Source organism: Micromys minutus, assembly GCF_963924665.1.
Source record: "Micromys minutus genome assembly, chromosome: 10".
NCBI lineage: Eukaryota > Metazoa > Chordata > Mammalia > Rodentia > Muridae > Micromys > Micromys minutus.
This window is the reverse complement of record NC_137979.1, coordinates 66,417,502-66,434,415: the sequence shown is the minus strand read 5'-3', so window position 1 is coordinate 66,434,415 and position 16,914 is coordinate 66,417,502. Positions and strand designations below refer to the sequence as shown.

Here is a 16,914-nt window from a genome sequence, read left to right as displayed (position 1 = left end):
CAGACAGCTCTAATGGTCTGGGAACCACAGGGTCAGGGTTAAGTACAGTGATGGCCACAATTTTCTATATCACTTATTTTCCATTTATGTGATCAAAGAAAGTCACAACCTACGGAAGGAAAGCTTCATTTTGATTCACAGTTTTTGCCTTTCAGTGCATCAGGGTGTGTTCAGGGTGATGTCAGATGGTGGCTGTTTGGTTCCAAGAATAGTCCTATACAACACTCTTATACTAATGTCCTGAAACCAAGCCTTAGTGTCACTATCTACAAAATAAAAATGATGGATGACCTCAACAATTGCTGTGTAAGTAAACTGGAACCTTGGTAAAGACCATGACCCTGCATAACTATTACCAGGAAGATAACAGCTGCTCACACTTAACAGACTAAAACACATGTAACAGTAAAAGATGTGTTCTTTCAATAGCAACAAGCAGAAAGTAGCTTAGACACCCCTATATATCTAGATTGATATCTGGGCTCCAAGCTAGTTATTATCACAGGTCCAGCGGACAAAAAAAAAAAGACAAAGCTCTAGGGACACTTCATCTGACACCTTCTGCTAATAGCACACACACCAGGTTTTCTGGACTGTCTGATATTGAACCATCAATCACCAGCTTCTATGCTTACCAAGGTGTGGGTCCAGGAGGTGGGGCTGTTCCTGGTATTTGTCCATAATTACTAAAAGGAAAATAACAAGAAAATCAAATCAGGTGAGCCTTTGAAAGTCTTCTATTGGTTCTCAGTAACTCTAACGGGACAGCTAGTATCTTCCTAGTCCTTGTAACATCCAGGGACACACCTGACTTCTTGCTGACAGATACCACACAGCTGCCCAACATCTGTTTCGTTCTTGAGGACCAGTGTGACCACAAGTCCTACTCTTCTCTTGCTCTGCACACCTTCCCCTTGGATCCTCTTCTCACACATCCTCTGATGCTCTAACTGGTTTTCTTCTCTACCCCTTCTTCATGCTCTACAACTCCACCTCCCCACTCGTTAGACCCTCTTCCACTTCTTAAGCCCCCCAACCCTGCTAACCATGACACCCTCCCATTCCAACAATCTTCAGACCAATAACCGTACAACCTCCTGAGTCCTGGTCACCTGTTTTCCAACCCCCACCAGAAAACTAATCTGTTTCTACCCAATTTAATGGTTTCTCTGCCTCTGCAATTCTCACCTGCACTTCAAATTCCTTCCACTAAGCCCACCACCCTGTCTTTCCCAAAAACTGGAGGGACAACCAAACCCACCCACCCCCCAAAAAAAGACATTATGGAGAGCAATTTTTAGCTAAGAAATCCACAAAGATAAAAGTTCATTTGGACAATGTCCTAGTTTGTTTTCTGTTGCTGTGATAAAACTGGCCAAAACCAACTTGAGGAGGAAAGAGTTTATTTTTCTCTCAAAACCCATCATTGAGGAAGGTTAAGGGACGAATTAAAGCAATACAGGCAGAAACTACGGAGGAGCGCTGCTTGCTTACTTGCTCCCAGGCTCAAGTTCAGTTATCTTTCTTATATAGCTCAGTCCCACAGGCCAGGGATGATACATCCTACAGTGGGCTGGGCCGTCCTTCATCCATTAGTAATTAAGGAAAGGCCATAAAGACATGCCCACAAGCCAATCTAGTGGTGGCAATTACTCACTTGAAATTTCTTCTGAGCTATGTCTAGGTTTGTGTAAGGTTGACAAAAACTATCACAGACAGTATCCATTACAAACGACTGTAAAGGCCTACCTAAACTTGGAGGATTTAGAACTACCAAAGTAAACTAATGGCACTGTCCATTCTCCTGCCCTGCCTGGAGCCGAGATCCTAGATAAACCTGATGCTCTGAGTTTGCAGAGCCCTGGTCTCATAGCGGAGCTCCACAGGAGCACAACCCCCATGCCAGACCGCTCCTCTTTGCTTGCCACGACCACTCAGGTTTGCCCTCCCTGTCCACAGAGAGGTCCGAAGTATGCTTTGCTCAATTCCTGCACACAGCCGGGCAGGCAGGAGGTATGGCTCCCCAGGTCCCTTCCTCCCAGATACAAGGATCTCAAGATAGAGACTCCGGGCCCCGCCCGCACCGCGGAACCGCTCCTCCGCCACCTCCCGGGCCGCGCGCTCGCTGTACACCGACGGCAAGCTGCAGAGCAGTGCACGGGTCTCCGCACTCTCGCCGAACGCTTCCAGGGCGGAGGCGCGGACAAGCACATCATCCTCCACCTCCTCCTCGGCGGCGCTCGCAGCCGGCTCATTGCTCAGTACCATCCTGCTGGCAGCTTCCAGAAAAACCTTGCGAGCAACCGGGGAGAAAGGAGTACGGTACACAAGAGAGCGGCCAGCCCCGCCCCGAGACCTTCGACCCCAACTACGGGGCGCGTGAGCCAACAAAACAGCTCGCGCGAAGTCGGCTCAGCATGCAAATCATGCTTGCGTAACTGGAGGGCAGTACCAGGAAAACTAAGCTTCCAATCAATGTCAGCCTCAACGGGGAGTGGGTGGAGCCCAAAAGTGGGTGGGCCAAAAAGGGTGTGGCCGGAGGAGTAAACCAGCTGGCTCCTTACAAAGAGTTGGGAAAGAGTGGATTCCGGTGTTGGAAGTCTGGGGTTTGAGCTTATGGACAATGAGGTTAAGGAAAGAACTAGGTTTGAAATTGGGGGCGGGAACCTAGAAGGTTTTGAGCTAGTGTGGCAGTGCAGAAAAGCTGAGCTAGTAGAAAGAGCCAGAATGGAGGGGTGGTTATGAACGCCGAGGAAGAGTGGGTTTTGAGTATGAAGACAAGAATGGGGCAACGCTGTCTGAGCGCCTACAGTATTGGGGGCGGGGGGATTACGCGTGTAGGAGACAATGGGGTGATGCTCCAGGATGAAGGCTTTTTCCATGACCTCTTAAACATCAGCACCATCATGGCCACTCAAGGCAGTCCTGACAAAAGGCATGGGCTGCACACTTCTGGCCCTACGTTCACCAGCAGACCTCACTGAAAAATGGAGGACTGGAGTGGTTAGATAGTTTAGTGTGCAAAGTGTCCTGCACTAAGCCTCAGGACTTGAAATGTGTGACAGTAGGCCCCCAAATCTTACCACAGCTGACTCCACGAGGAGGCTGTAAAACTCAGCATCCGCCAGCTAAATTGAAAACAAAGACTTGATCTTTCATAGTCCATCTGTCCGGAAAAGTCTCTGAATGTGCTAACTTTGCTTTATGGCTTCTCTAGTTCTGCTTCTGGCTAACTGTTGTTGATAACTGAGGTATGTCAACCCAGAACATATTACTTTTGTGGTTAAAAGTTCAGCCTGAGAAGGCTCACTGTTATACAGGGATCCAGAATACCCAGCGTAGTCACCGGCCAGCTAATAAAGACTTTCTGTTGGCTTAAATCTATATAAGAGCAGTCTTCTCAGATATGTTATGAGGTAACAAGTTTGGTCCCCACACAGTGGAAGAAGAGAACCACACATTGTACTCTGACCTATATACACATATTCAAGCACATGAGTACACAAAATAATGTCTAAAAAGTTAATAGGAAAAAAGCGAGGTGCCCGAGGGGGTCTGGTAGTGGTTGCAATTGAATGACCAGAGCCACAGAGCATGGCCCTTCTTCCTCTACTCAACTGTGGTACCTGGGGCTTCAGACGCTGAGGTGGGAGCTTCTCGGAAACAGTGAGGCTATGATGCCAACCTCAGCTATATCCGTAGCTCCCTGGACTGCTACGCTGCCATAACCTCACAGCCTCTTGATGAATGTGTTGGGGGCTGACTCAAAATTAGCCCAGTTAGAGATCCATTTTGACATTTTATTAGGTCCAGCCCTTGCTACCTGAGCAGCTTCCGCATCACTCCCAGGGACGGGCTTCTATACTCCCGCCCAAAGTGGTTCCAGTGGTTTAGGTAATTAAAGAGCTGGTACAGCAGCAGGCGCTTGTCGAACCCTGGAGCCTTTGGGATCTTCCGATGGTAGGCAGTGAAGAAGGATCTAGGGAACCCCCCAAACATCAGTGCAATTGCCAGTTCAAACTCAGAATGGCCGTAGAAAGAGGCTGGGTCGTAAATAATGGGTCCCTGCTCATCCTCAGCCACATTTCCAGACCAGAGATCTCCATGGAGCAGGGCAGGGACAATCTCTATACCAGAAAACAGTTCCGGGATCTTCACCTAGAAGAGAAATTATTGCAAATATAGGACTCAGAGAACCATGGATTCTCACTATCTGGTGCTTGGAAATGAAGCAGAGAGCTGGGATGGAGAGATGGCTCAGTGGTTAGGAGCACTGACTGCTCTTCAAGAGGTCCTGAGTCCCAGCAACCACATGATAGCTCACAACCAACTGTAATGAGATCTGATGCCTTCTTCTGGTGTGTCTGAAGACAGCTACAGTGTACTCATATATAATAAATAAATAAATATTTATAAATAAATAAAGCAGAGAGCCATAGATTAGTCCAAAGTCCAACCAAATAATCTACCAGGCCCAGTGAAGAAACTCACCTGATTCGTGAATGTCACTTTGTCTAGCATTCTGGTCACAACCAAATGAGTCCAAAAGCTTTATAGAAAACCTTGGTTTTATACTGTAGAATATTAACTAGTTCCATACCTACCCTCTAAACTGTGTTTCTATATTACTATACATATGTACCTGCTCCTCTTTAAATAACATTTCTCTGATGTATGTTCACCTTAGACCAGCGATTCCCAACCTTTTTAATGCTCCGACCCTTTAATACAGTTCCTCATGTTGTGGCGATCTCCAACCATAAAATTATTTTGTTGCTACTTCATAACTGCAGTTTTGGTACTGTTATGAATTGTAGTGTAAATACATGATATGCAGGATGTCTGATATTTGACTCCTTTGAAATGGCCATTTGACCTCCCCAACACCTACAGGATAGGTGTCCCAACCCACAGGTTGAGAACCACTGCCCTAGACTGATAGATGAATTGTGGTTCTAATGTTCTGAAATTTTATTCTGAAACAAGTGATGCAAGAACACACATCTTCATTAAGGGTGACACACTGGGGTCTTTGGCAGAAGAAAAAATGAGGGTAAGATTGGACAAGTGAAATGACTGAAGTCCACAAGCCGGGGTCTGTCCCATCCCTCCCCCACCTACAGGATAAAAAGGTGATGGCTGATATACCTACAACTTGACCAGCCCACTCTAACATCAGTTTTTCCTATTCTGACTCAGTCCTAAGAGGCCCCCACATGCATGTTGTAGGCTCATAAGGGACAGCCTCTTTCCAGAGAAGTAAGTGTTGTGCCCACCTGTAGCCTTGACCACAGTTCTTGTGTCTCTCGGTCAGCATAGTCCTTTTCAATGAGATCCAGCTGAGCTTGGAGGCGATGTCGAGTGAAAAAGGTTGGCCAGTCATCCTGCCATTCGTTCACCTGAGCAACAAGAGGAGAGGCTATGTGACTCGTGGCCTCAGGACAGCTTTAGTGACCACTAAAAACACAGCAAACAGTAGTGAACCAACTGAAAATACAAGTGGAATCATAAAACACTTCACCCAAAAGAAGAGACACCATGACCAAAGTATTTAATCGAGGGCTTGCTTGCAGTTTCAGAGCCTTTGTCCATTATCCCTGCGGTGGGGAACATGGTGGATGTACAGTGCTAGAGAAGAAGCTGAGCGCTACATCCTGATCCACAGGCCAAGAGAAAGACTGGATCTGGCGTGGGCTTTGGACACTTCAACGCCCACTCAAAGTGACAGACTTCCTCCAATTGCTTCCCAATCCTTCTAATCTTATCAAACAATTTCACTCTCTAAGCACGGTGATTAAGCATTCAAATACTGAGCCTACGGCAGCCATTCTTACTCAAGCCACCACAAGGGGTAAAAGGGACTAGAAAAAAAAAAAGTAAAACAAATACTAAGGTTGCAGAATCATACACAACTGCAGTAGGTACCCTCTGGAGAGGTACAGCCCCAGAGACTTCATCTCAGGGTTGCTTCTCGCTGCTGAAAACCTTTCCTGTCATTATTACATGGCCTAATGGTTCCTGAGCATCAGCCCACCCTATTGGACATATTTCCTGCAAGTCAACATGAAGATTAACTTTCATGAGTTGATGCTGTTTAAATGAATTAATAAATTTATAGCATTTTGATTTGATTCAAATAATTTTAATAGGAATGTTTAAGAAGATTGTTTTAGTTGTTTTGCCAGAAGGATATAATAAAGTTAGAATGAAGAATAAAATGCACCCACTCCTCATAGAATAACCAGCAAAGGCTGTATAATAAGAAAAACAATGAGCTTTCATAAATTTCACTAAGAGGAAAAATAGGCTTGGGACAGATTTGTGATAAAGGAAAAACATTCATTCTAAGTCAGGTACAAGGATGAGGCAACAGGTGCGCACTATGATAAAGCAAGGCCATGTGAGATTGTTACTTTGAATTTATAATGAGCTTATAGAACAAAGCATTGTTTTGAACTTTTAACATCCTTCTGTAACATCCCCTTTGTGTAACATTTTATCTATAAGGTAACTTTATAAAGAACTTTTGTCTAAGAAGGTATGAATTGCCAGAAAGAAAATATAAAATGTGGCTGTTGGGGCTCTGCCCCCTCTACCAAATGTACTCTGTAGCTTTTGGGGATCCATTCCACCAACAAATGTATAAATGTATATCTGTCTTTCTATATGTGTACCCTTTAGAGTTAAAAGAACTTATAGTTTCTCTCTGGGCATTCTTTCCAGCCCCAGATAATTAAGTTTTGTTTCATCAGTAGTATTAAACCAGTAAATCGCCTGCTGCTATCAATGGGGTTGGGGGATTGTCAACTGCTATAAGCATGACCACAGTTGCCAACACCATACCTACCCCTTCGATGCCTGCCTCGGTTATCCCTGTGAGGCCAAACCTGGCCTTTGACAGCTAAGCATGTACAGGCTCTGAGTACCATACGCACAATGGAGGCAGGGGGAGTGGTTGTGTGTGTGTGTGTGTGTGTGCGTGTGTGTGTGTGTGTGTGTGTGTGTGTATGTGTGTGTGCATACACACATGAAGTCCAGAGTTTGATGTAAAATCCTCCTCAGCTGCTCTCTACTTTATTGTGTATGTGCATATGTGTGTAAACATGTGCACCCAACTGCACATGCATGTGTGTGCATGTGGAAGAAGAAGATTAATGTCTACAGTTATAGGAAGCAGACCTGTGGTGACCCAGGACAGGGATGGGTTACAGGAAGGGACTGTAAAAGACATGAGGAAGGGTCAGTGTGACCTGTGGTGATAAATTTTGTGGCTGGCTGTCCACATTATCAAACTGTACACCTGAAATAGGTGTGATTTGTGTCACTTATGTTTCCATAAAGATGGACATGAGCTGAGGTTATTCCAAGGACTGCTCTGAGAAGCACACAAGGCTGAGCTTTTGGAGTATTGTGAACCTGGCTGGCAGCCTGTATAGTCCTAGTCATTCTTCTCCTCCTGGAGTCTCTCTTGGGTGCTGCAGTCACTTAGCCCAGGGTTTACTCCCTAGTTCTAGGGGCGTACCACAAGTGTCCCTTTGCCCCAGCCTGGGAAGCCCCCCAAGCACTGAGGTCTACCATCTGGCATCCCACCATTCCTATTTACCTGCTGTCTTAGTCAGGGTTTTACTGCTGTGAACAGACACCATGACCAAGGCAAGTCTTATAAAGGACAAGATTTAATTGGGGCTGGCTTACAGATTCAGAGGTTCAGTCCATTATCATCAAGGCAGGAACATGGCAGCATCCAGGCAAGCATGGTACAGGAGGAGCTGAGAGTTTAACATCTTCATCTGAAGGTTGCTAACAGAATACTGGCTTCCAGGCAACTAGGATGAGGGTCTTAAAGCCCACAACCACAGTGGCACACCCACTCCAACAGAGCCATGCTTTCTAGTAGTGCCACCCCCCTGGACCAAGCATATATAAGCCATCACACCTGCCAAGGACAAGGTCACAAAAGACAATTTCCTGTTAGCTAGCATTGGCAAGTCCTTAGTCTTGCCACTTAGGTGGAGGGGCCATGATTCCCAAGGCCACAGAGGCATGTGGCTTTCCTGCTGAGCTGCTAAAGGCAGGTGCCACCTGAGCATAAGGACTGAGAAGGGCAGCATTGTGTAGTGGTTAGAGACCATCTCTGAGGCCAAAATGTATGTCAAGTCCTGTTCCTCCATTCAATGCCTGCAAGATCTCTGGGAATGTTACTTAGTCTCAGAGTATCCATTTCTTCTCCTCTAAAGAAGATCAGTGACATCACCTAGTTCATATCAACTGTGGCAACTTGTAAGCCGGGTCAGACAAAATGCTTTGAATGAGCTTAGTTCTTAGCAGGAAATACAACCCACGAGTTCCCCAGCAAACTGGACTGGTGCTTCCAATAGAACCGAATTCTCTAGAGTCTAGGAAGTCCACCTTCTGTGGTTTCCCACCATGACTGCAACACCCCTCAAAGGGGCCTACTCAGCCCAGCTAGGGAATAGGATGCCTCAGAGCTTGGGGATGGTTTGAGGCACTACATAAATAACAATTTTGTTGTTCCTCAAAGTAGGTGAACCCGGACTAATTCCCTTCTAACCACAGTTGCCTCAGGATCCCATAGTCTGAGGGAAATTCAGGGAACCTCCATCTCTCTGAAAAGCTCCACTTTTATCTGCTTTATATACAAGTTCTAGAGACTATTGTAGGATAATGTCATTATACAACAAGGTAGGTCCAGCCTATCATTGGACGAGAAGGAAAGGTAGGCAGGAAAAGTCTAGGAAGGAGGGAGGAGAAGCTGGAGATTCAAGAGGAGGCAACATGGAAGCAAATGTGGGCATTTTTCTCGGTGCATCTCTATATGGATAAAGTTGTTATGAATATTTTATAAGAGATGAAATTGTATAGGATCATTTGACTTATCTAGGTTGGCAAATTATATCATACCAATTGGATCAGAGTATTTTGGTGTGTTCTTTGATGTGGGGACTTAATTGAGTTCAAAGAGGGTATAGTGGCAGGAAGCACAAAGCCCACCACAGAGTTGAGATGTGTATGTGTAAGGCTTGGCAACAACGCACCAAGGGAAAGTGAGTGAAAACACGCTTGGGTGGCCATGGACCACCCTGGACAGAACAGTGGGGTGGGCAGAGTGGACTGCCTAGGAAGGGAACTGTGTGGAGAGTGCAGCTTGCGGATCATGTGACAGAGTCTGTGTGTTCTGCCCTACACTGTAGCAGCTGAACCATTTTATTTAATTTTTACCTCAACAGACTATTTCATCTCTTAACTCATGAAAATTTGAGAAAAACATTATACTTCATCAGTCACATCTTTGAAGATGCACCACCATGAGAAGCCCTTAAATTCAACATGCAACTCAAGACAACAAGCCATGCTTGTCTATGGTAACACAAACTATGCCAGTCCCTAGCTCTAGTCAGCTATATAACATCAGAAAAGTCAGATTTGGCTGAGATTAGGGAGTCTCGAAAAGCTTTCTGTGTACAGTTGTTGAGACCTAGATTCATAGCTCCCTATTGGCTGGGATCCCTGAGTCTGCCTTAGACTTTATAAAAATCTCACCACAAGTCATTTCCAAATAAAAGACTTACCTCCAGTTCATGTCAGGGAGAGCTTGACTATCATCTACAGTAGCCCAACTAGTCAAAGAAGGCTTCAAGGAAGAGAAAGACTTGAAAATGTTGGCCCTTCAAGTAGTTAACAGGTTCAAATTGGGATGACTCTTACATGGAATTGTTCTTAATAAAACAAACTATGGTTTAATAATGGCTTCTTTGAGGTAGGTATAGGGCAGGTAGACAGTCTTGGAGATAGGACTTCTTTAGATCTTCCCTAAGTTTCTAAGATGGTGATTCAAGAGGCTGCAATGTTATTCAGCCATAATAAACAATGGAGATTGGAAACTTGACTCAGCAAACCACAGTACTTGCTGTTCTCCCAAAGGACCAGAGTTTGGTTCACAGCATCCACATCCAGCGGTTCACAACTACCTATAATTCCAGTTCCAAGGGATCAGATACCATACTCTAGCTTTCTCAGGTACCTGTATTCGGCATACGCTCTCTCTCACACACACCACATAAATAAAAATAAATCTTTTTTAAAAAGATGGATTAAACCAGGCATTGATGGTTCACACCTATAATAACAATACTTGAGAGACTGTATCAGATAGGTTGTGAATTCTAGTCTAAAATCTGGTCCAACCATACAGTGAAATATTATTCTACCACAAAAAAAGTGTTCTTGCACGTGACCTATGTAGACTAACCTCAAAAACACTGTGGTAGGTGAAAGAGGCTAGACATGGTCACATGTTATATAATGTCACCAAAAAAAAAAAAAAAAAAAGCCCAGGTCAGGCAAAACCACAGAATGGTCAGTAGATTTGTGATTGCCAGGAACTAAGGAAAGGGGAGTAACTGCTATTGGAAGTTGTCATTGGTGATAGAAATATTCTGGAATGAGACCTAATAATGAATCTATAGCCGTATCATCTGAACACACTTGACCCCATCGGACCTCAGAGGCTAAGCAAGCAGGCCTGGTTAGAACTTGGCTACAAGACAGTGGTGGTATTTGCATTAACTCTGTGCTTATACTAAAAACCATTGGGTTGTACACCTTGATATGCAGAGTGTTGTGTCACATGAACTACATCTCAATAAGACAGCCCTGGAAGAGAAGCTGCATGATAAGGGCTGGGTTCTTACCTTTGACCACTTTACCCTCCTCAAGTTCCCTCCTATATTATGGCCTTTGCATCACTCTTGTGCCCACCTGGAATGCTGATCAGCTGCCTGCACTGTCTACTCCCTCCAAGCTTGGCTCAAGTAGCCTTCCCATCAGCCTTCCGTCCTAAGTGCCACAGCCTGCACTCTACCTTCAGAAATAACAGTCAAGGGTCTTGGTGTCTAAAGAACTGACACCTGGAGGCTCACAAGGGGTCAGTGGCCAGCCAGAGCTCCAGGAATGATTGTCACTGAGTGGGGATGCCCCCACTCTAATACTCACCTGTGGGATAAAGCCACAGCACGTCACCGTGTGAAAGCCGAACTTGCTCACACCCTGGGGCTCAGCATCCTCAGCCCCGCAGCCTGTCAACAGAAATCTTGATCTCATGAAACTACTCCATCGTTTACGGGAACCAGATCTTGAGAGAATGCTCTACAGGCCTAGCTGTGCACACAAATAGCTCAACCACAGGTAATCTGAGGGCTCACTACACACAGCAGTGACCAGCTAGCACACAGACTTGCCAGGACTTTGTACCCTAGCCAATGAATGGACAGACTGCAGGACTGGTTGGACAGGAGTTCATTCTATTCATTCACCAGCTCCATTAAAATGGCTTAATCATCTCATTTTCACATCATACTTAGGGCTGGAGAGATGGTCCGAAAGTTAAGAGCACTTGCTGCTCTTCTAAAGGTTCCTAGCACCCAGGTTGAACAATGTATAACTGCCTGCAACTAACTCCTCCAAAAGATCAGATGTCCAGGTCCAGCAAGTACCTACACCTCTCCGCCCCAGCACACACATGTAAATTTTAAAAAGTTGTTTAATGCACCGTGAAGGAAGTAGGTATGCCATTCAACACATTGCTGAAGTGTCTCCAAGAAGGCACCATGAATACCCATCTAAGGCAGCTGATGGGCTGGGTCCAGGTTTAAAACAAAACAAAATGAACCGGACTTACCCACTGTGTCCTGCCGAGCCTTGGACTTCTCCCTGAGCTTTTGGTTGTAAAGGTGCAAATCTGCCATCTGGTCCCCAAGCTTTGATGCCTGGCTAAGGAAATACGGCAGCGGCAGTCACAATAACAAACAAGTAACACCACACAGCAGTTCCGCTTTGAGAAGAGATGTTTTAAATGTTCTAAAGGTACTCTAAACAGTACAATAATAAACCCTTTCTTTAAAAAAAAAAAAAAAGAATATTGTAAGAGCTGTGTGATAATTTTTGTAGCATCTCAGCAGCTACTGGCCACATGGCACAAAGCCTCCATCAGTAAAAATGCCTTCACTCTTACCTATAACAATGAATATAGGAGAGACCCAATATATCGCAGTCACGCTGAGATATGGGCTGTGGCAAGTCCCTGCTGATAACATTCCAATGCCTTCTTTACCAGAGTTTGTCCTTCAATATTTTATACAATGAACATGCCTGACGGTCATAGAGAAAATAATTAAGTTGCCAGATAATCAATCAGCCTCTCTAAGATCAAACTGTATTAGTGTACTACATAACATAAATCAAGGGACTTGTTCAAATACACTTACTTTATGCAGCCTCATCACAATTAAAATGTCCAAACCCAAATGAACAAACAAAAAACGGCAATTGTCTTCATCTTAAGAACGAAGTCTGGGGGCTGGAGAGATGGCTTCGCAGTTCAGAGCACTGGTTGCTTTTCCGGAGAAACTGGGTTCAACTCTCAGGATCTACAGGGTGGCTCTGTAAACCCAGGTCCAACCCCCTTTTCTGGCTTTTGAGGATAGTATATAAAAGTGGTGCACAAACATACATGCCACTACAGCACCCACACACATGAAATATTTTTTAAAGTTTTCATAGAGAAAGACAAAGTTGGCTTTGTTACTCTTATGAAAGTTGAAGAATCAATAGAAGCCTCATTTTCAGGATCTTAGGCCTAATAAGAGAAAAACACAAAAAGTAAAGGATGGATGGACTCCAGGGACTGGAACTGAAGAGATGGCTCATCAGTTAAGAGCACTTAAGGAGGATCCAGATGCCCAGGACCTACATGGCAGCTCAAAAACATCTGGAATTATAGTTCCAGGGCACCCAACACCCTTGTCTAGTTTCTATGGTTACAAGACATGTATATGATATACATGTAGGCAAACACACATATATATATATGTCTCTATATACACTATATATACTCTATATATATAGTATATATATACATATGTACATGTGTAATAACAATAAATTTTTAAAAAATGAATTCTGACAGCCAGGCATAGAGACATATACCCTTAATACCCCAGCACTTGGAAAGCAAAGGCCAGCATGCTATACATAATGAGTTCCAGGCTAGTCAGGACTGCATTGTCAGACCTTAAAAAAAAAAAAAAAAAAAAAAAAAAAAGGACTCTGGCAACGGATTGAGTTATGTAAGCAGCTCAATAGAGAATGCTCACTAGTGTTCTCTCTCTCTCCTCTCTCTCTCTCTCTCTCTCTCTCTCTCTCTCTCTCTCTCTCTCTTGCTCCCTCTCTTTCTCTCTCTCTCTCCTTTTTCCTCTCTCTCCATTTCTGTCCCTCTCTCCATCTGCTTCACCTGTCTTTTCTATTCTGTGTATCTGTTTCTCTGTCTTGGGTCTCTGTCTGTTCCTGCCTCTTTCTGTGTACATGCACCTTTCTCTCTTTCTGTACATGTCTCTCTGTTAATGTCAGTCTCTCCCTGTCTTTGCATGTGCACACGGCTCTTTCCCTCCCCATACACACAAATGCACTCACCTGCTAAGGCTCTTCATCTTCAAATGTTCCATCACAAAGACAGCCCCACCTCTTGGCATGTCAATCACCTTCATGGGCTTAGGTACCCGAACCAAGCCAGTGTTTCGGAGGGCCTCCAGGCTCGCCATCTCTCCCTCAAACATCTGCCGGGCCTGCATCCAATGCCATGATCTCTGTCAGTTCTGCAAACCTGGACTCTAACAGGGACCTTGCCAGCCAGACCAAAGTACTCATGGCCTTTAACACAAGCCAGAAAACCAAGTGCCTTCAACTACTGAAAAACAATCCATCCCTCAAGGCCAGGGTTCAAAAGAGACCCCTTCAGATAAGAAGGAACTGAAAGGACAGGCCTGTTGCCAGAATTCAAGGGGTCTTTGGGAGACCTATACAAGAAACGCCTTGCTGTGGAAGATGCACAGATCACAAGGGGACACATGTGAAGCTAACGAAAAGTCTGAGGCTGGGTCTGAATCCTCCAAGGTATTGATTTCCTTTCTGCCTCTAAGTGGGGGCAGACAGTCTTGGGCAATTACCTGGGATCATGTTTGAGCCAGAGAAGGCAGAGTAGTGAGGTCAGAAGGGTCTGGCTCAGTTCTAGCAAGGACTAGAAGAGCTACAAAAGAACCATATACCCAGCTTGTCCAAACAGCCTTTGCTGGGACCCAGAAGCTTGTTTCTAAGCTATTTCTACAAATACTCCATTTATTTCTAGACAAACTTTTATATTGCTCACTACGCCTTGGTCAAAAACATGCATTTTATTCACCTACTTATTTATTTGTGGTGCTGAGGACCGAACCCAGGAGACTGTCCACACTAAGCAAATGCTCTACTGTGACTGATATCCTCAGCCCCCCAAATGCATTTATTCATGGGGCTTGTAAATACTTCTACATATAGAATCATACTTGTGGGTAAAAGCCTGATCATCTAACTTTGATCTCCAGAGCTCACATAAAAATCCAGACATGGTAGTGTGCATCTGTAATCCCAGCCCTCCCACCACATGATGGGTTAAAAGTCAAAATACTAATTATAACACATGAAAAGAGTTCTTCCCCTTGAATTCGTTTTCAAGGGGGAAAATCAGGCAGGTATACTCAAATTACCAACTTGCACTTGGGACCAAGAAGCGTGTGCTAGGCATCCTGTTGTGGGAGGGCATTTTGAACTTCAGCCATGCTTCTAGAGTAAACCTCCACTGGTACACAGAAAGCAGGATGACGCTGCCCTTCGCCGTTTCTGATGATACCAGGAGAGACTGAGAAGGGCTACTCTAGGATTCTCTTCTCCCCCAAAGCCATCCTAGATACTACAACCACTATCCAGAACTACTCTCCACAGAGCATAGAACCCCTGGAGTCCTCCCCACACAGAAGGGGGAGCACCATGCTGTGCCATTATAGCTTGCTCTCCCAGACTCAGTTGTCTTAGTTTTTGCATGCATTCTTTTGTTGTTGTTTGTTTTGTTTTGTTTTTGAGTCAGCTTCTCCTCATGTAGCCTAGGCTGACATGGAACTCGCCATCCTCCTGTCTCAGTCTCCTAAGTACTAGGATGATAGGGTATAGACTCCATACATTCTTAAGGAATACCTTAAACGTCCTAGAAACCTGTGAGCCTGTGGGGAGAATGGTGCTAGCCTAGCCCTGGGAATCCTGTCTCTCTCCACCTGTTGGAAGAACGCAGGAGTTGAGGTCAGAGTATATAGACCAGACACAGGCAGAAGCAGCTTACAGCTGAGACTCATCTCCCCCATGGTCAGTAATTACAGAAAATTTAAAGCCCCTGTGTGGGAGGAAAAGCAAGAAAGTAATCGTGCAGCAAAGATAAATCCTCTGGTCCCAAAAGGAAGCCTGCCTGCAAGTGCTGAATGACCTCTCAGCAGAGGGTAAGGACACCAGGTTTAATTCCCTCACCGCTTCCCAGAGTCGTGCATTCCTCTTTCCCCTTCCCAGACTTTATCCTTGTATACCCAGAAGCACACCTGAGTCCTGTGGTTGACCTTGACAAACACGGGGCCTGTGTCAGTGTAGTAGGCATAGCCCTCGCTGATGCAGCCCCCTCTGGAGCTTCCAAAGGCCCGCAGTGTCCTGGTGTGGAGCTCGGCGCGCAGCAGCTGCTCCATGAAGAGTTGAGGACCAGAAGGCGGGCGAGATGACGCAGAGGAATGGGGCTTGGGGACCAGAAGGAAACACGCGGTGGGCGGGTAGAAAGGCGGGGCGAAGCGCTGTCACAACACTGTCTGACGCAGCCTACTGGCTCCTAGCTAGCTAGGGTGCTGCGCACCATTCTGGGACGCCAGGGCTGGCGTGGGAGAGGGGAGAGAGGGAGGAATTGGACTAGACATCTATTTCTCTCTCCAAGGAAATATCCACCAGGGGCTGCTGTGGGTGAAGGAGGGATGCAAAAGCTCCTACTAGGCTCATTCCAGAATTTCTCCTACAACTCGACTCACCCTAGAGAAACAGGACCTCAGACCTGGTCCTGGGTGTTCTGTAAAGCCACGAGACAGAAAGGGAGTGTTGTCACAGCACACATGTGAAGTCCCAGAACATGTGTACCCACCTGGGGTTCACCCTAGGCCCTGTGCTCTCTGCACAACTAGGAGAATCAGGAGTGAGCACAGGAAGATTTGGGTCTGGGCTTCTTTATCCTTGCAACACAAGGCATAGCCTAGAGACTCAGATATCCCAGGGAGAAGCTCCCGATGTCCAGATAAGGGTGGAGTCCTAGCCATGGGGGTACCCTGGCTAGGTCCTAGTAGCTGGCACCTTTTAATGCCACAGGGCTTAGTGATAGAGGCTACTCTGGGAGTTGTGATAGCAACAGTCTACTCCACCCAGAGTAGGTGGGACTCTGGATCTCAGACAGTTATGATAGGAAAGAAGCATATACAGACATACACACACGCACGCACGCGCACACACACACACATATGTGCACACACATACTTATAAGAAAACATTCATAGACTGACATAACCGACAGTCTGTACTAATCCTCAAGCATTTTAGGAGCGGTTGCCTCAAATCCCAGCCCCCACCACGAGCTGCTGGTCCCTGTCTTGTACTGTAATGTCTCCAGCTGACTATAAAGGGACTAGGAAGATTAGTGGGGTGGATGATCCATTGCTGAGCTTTCAGAATGTGCCAGGGCACAAGTAAATGTCAGATAAATTCACAGATATCCTGGGAGAGGATTCTATAATTAGTCCCTGCCTTCTCTATGATGAAACTAAAGTAGAGGGGAGTTACCTTGCACTGGATCCAGTACTGAGACATAGCTCATAAGATATGGAACCAAGTCTGGTTTGGGGCTTCATCCTGTGACTCCTAGTCTCGGGCCCTAGTGAGACAAGACTCTTCCCAGCGGCACCATGCTGCTCAGTGTTTTTCTTGTGGCCTGTCAGCTGAAAGTTCTACAAC

At 45.5% G+C, this 16,914-nt stretch overlaps 2 protein-coding genes across 3 annotated transcripts in view; both read right to left on the bottom strand.

Annotated features, from left to right (window-relative positions):
* TBCD (tubulin folding cofactor D) overlaps nucleotides 1–2,298 on the bottom strand; it is a 149,977-nt gene extending 147,679 nt beyond the window's left edge. For both annotated transcript variants that reach the window (XR_013975193.1, XM_080923880.1), the window contains exons 1-2: nucleotides 2,085–2,298; nucleotides 636–686 (exon numbers count right to left, since the gene is read on the bottom strand). Coding sequence is in view for 1 of the 2 variants with exons in the window: in XM_080923880.1 (XP_080780006.1) it covers nucleotides 636–686; nucleotides 2,085–2,268 (235 nt within the window). In the remaining variant the exon portion in view is untranslated. The remainder of the gene's footprint in view (nucleotides 1–635; nucleotides 687–2,084) is intronic.
* Nucleotides 2,299–3,786: 1,488 nt separating this feature from the next.
* On the bottom strand, nucleotides 3,787–15,655 carry FN3K (fructosamine 3 kinase). Its single transcript, XM_080922318.1, has 6 exons — nucleotides 15,474–15,655; nucleotides 13,489–13,640; nucleotides 11,699–11,790; nucleotides 11,014–11,096; nucleotides 5,277–5,399; nucleotides 3,787–4,158 (listed from the first exon to the last, which is right to left on the bottom strand). Exons 1-6 carry the CDS (start codon nucleotides 15,612–15,614, stop codon nucleotides 3,820–3,822), a joined length of 930 nt encoding a protein of 309 aa, XP_080778444.1. The 5' UTR covers nucleotides 15,615–15,655; the 3' UTR covers nucleotides 3,787–3,819.
* Nucleotides 15,656–16,914: the final 1,259 nt, after the last annotated feature.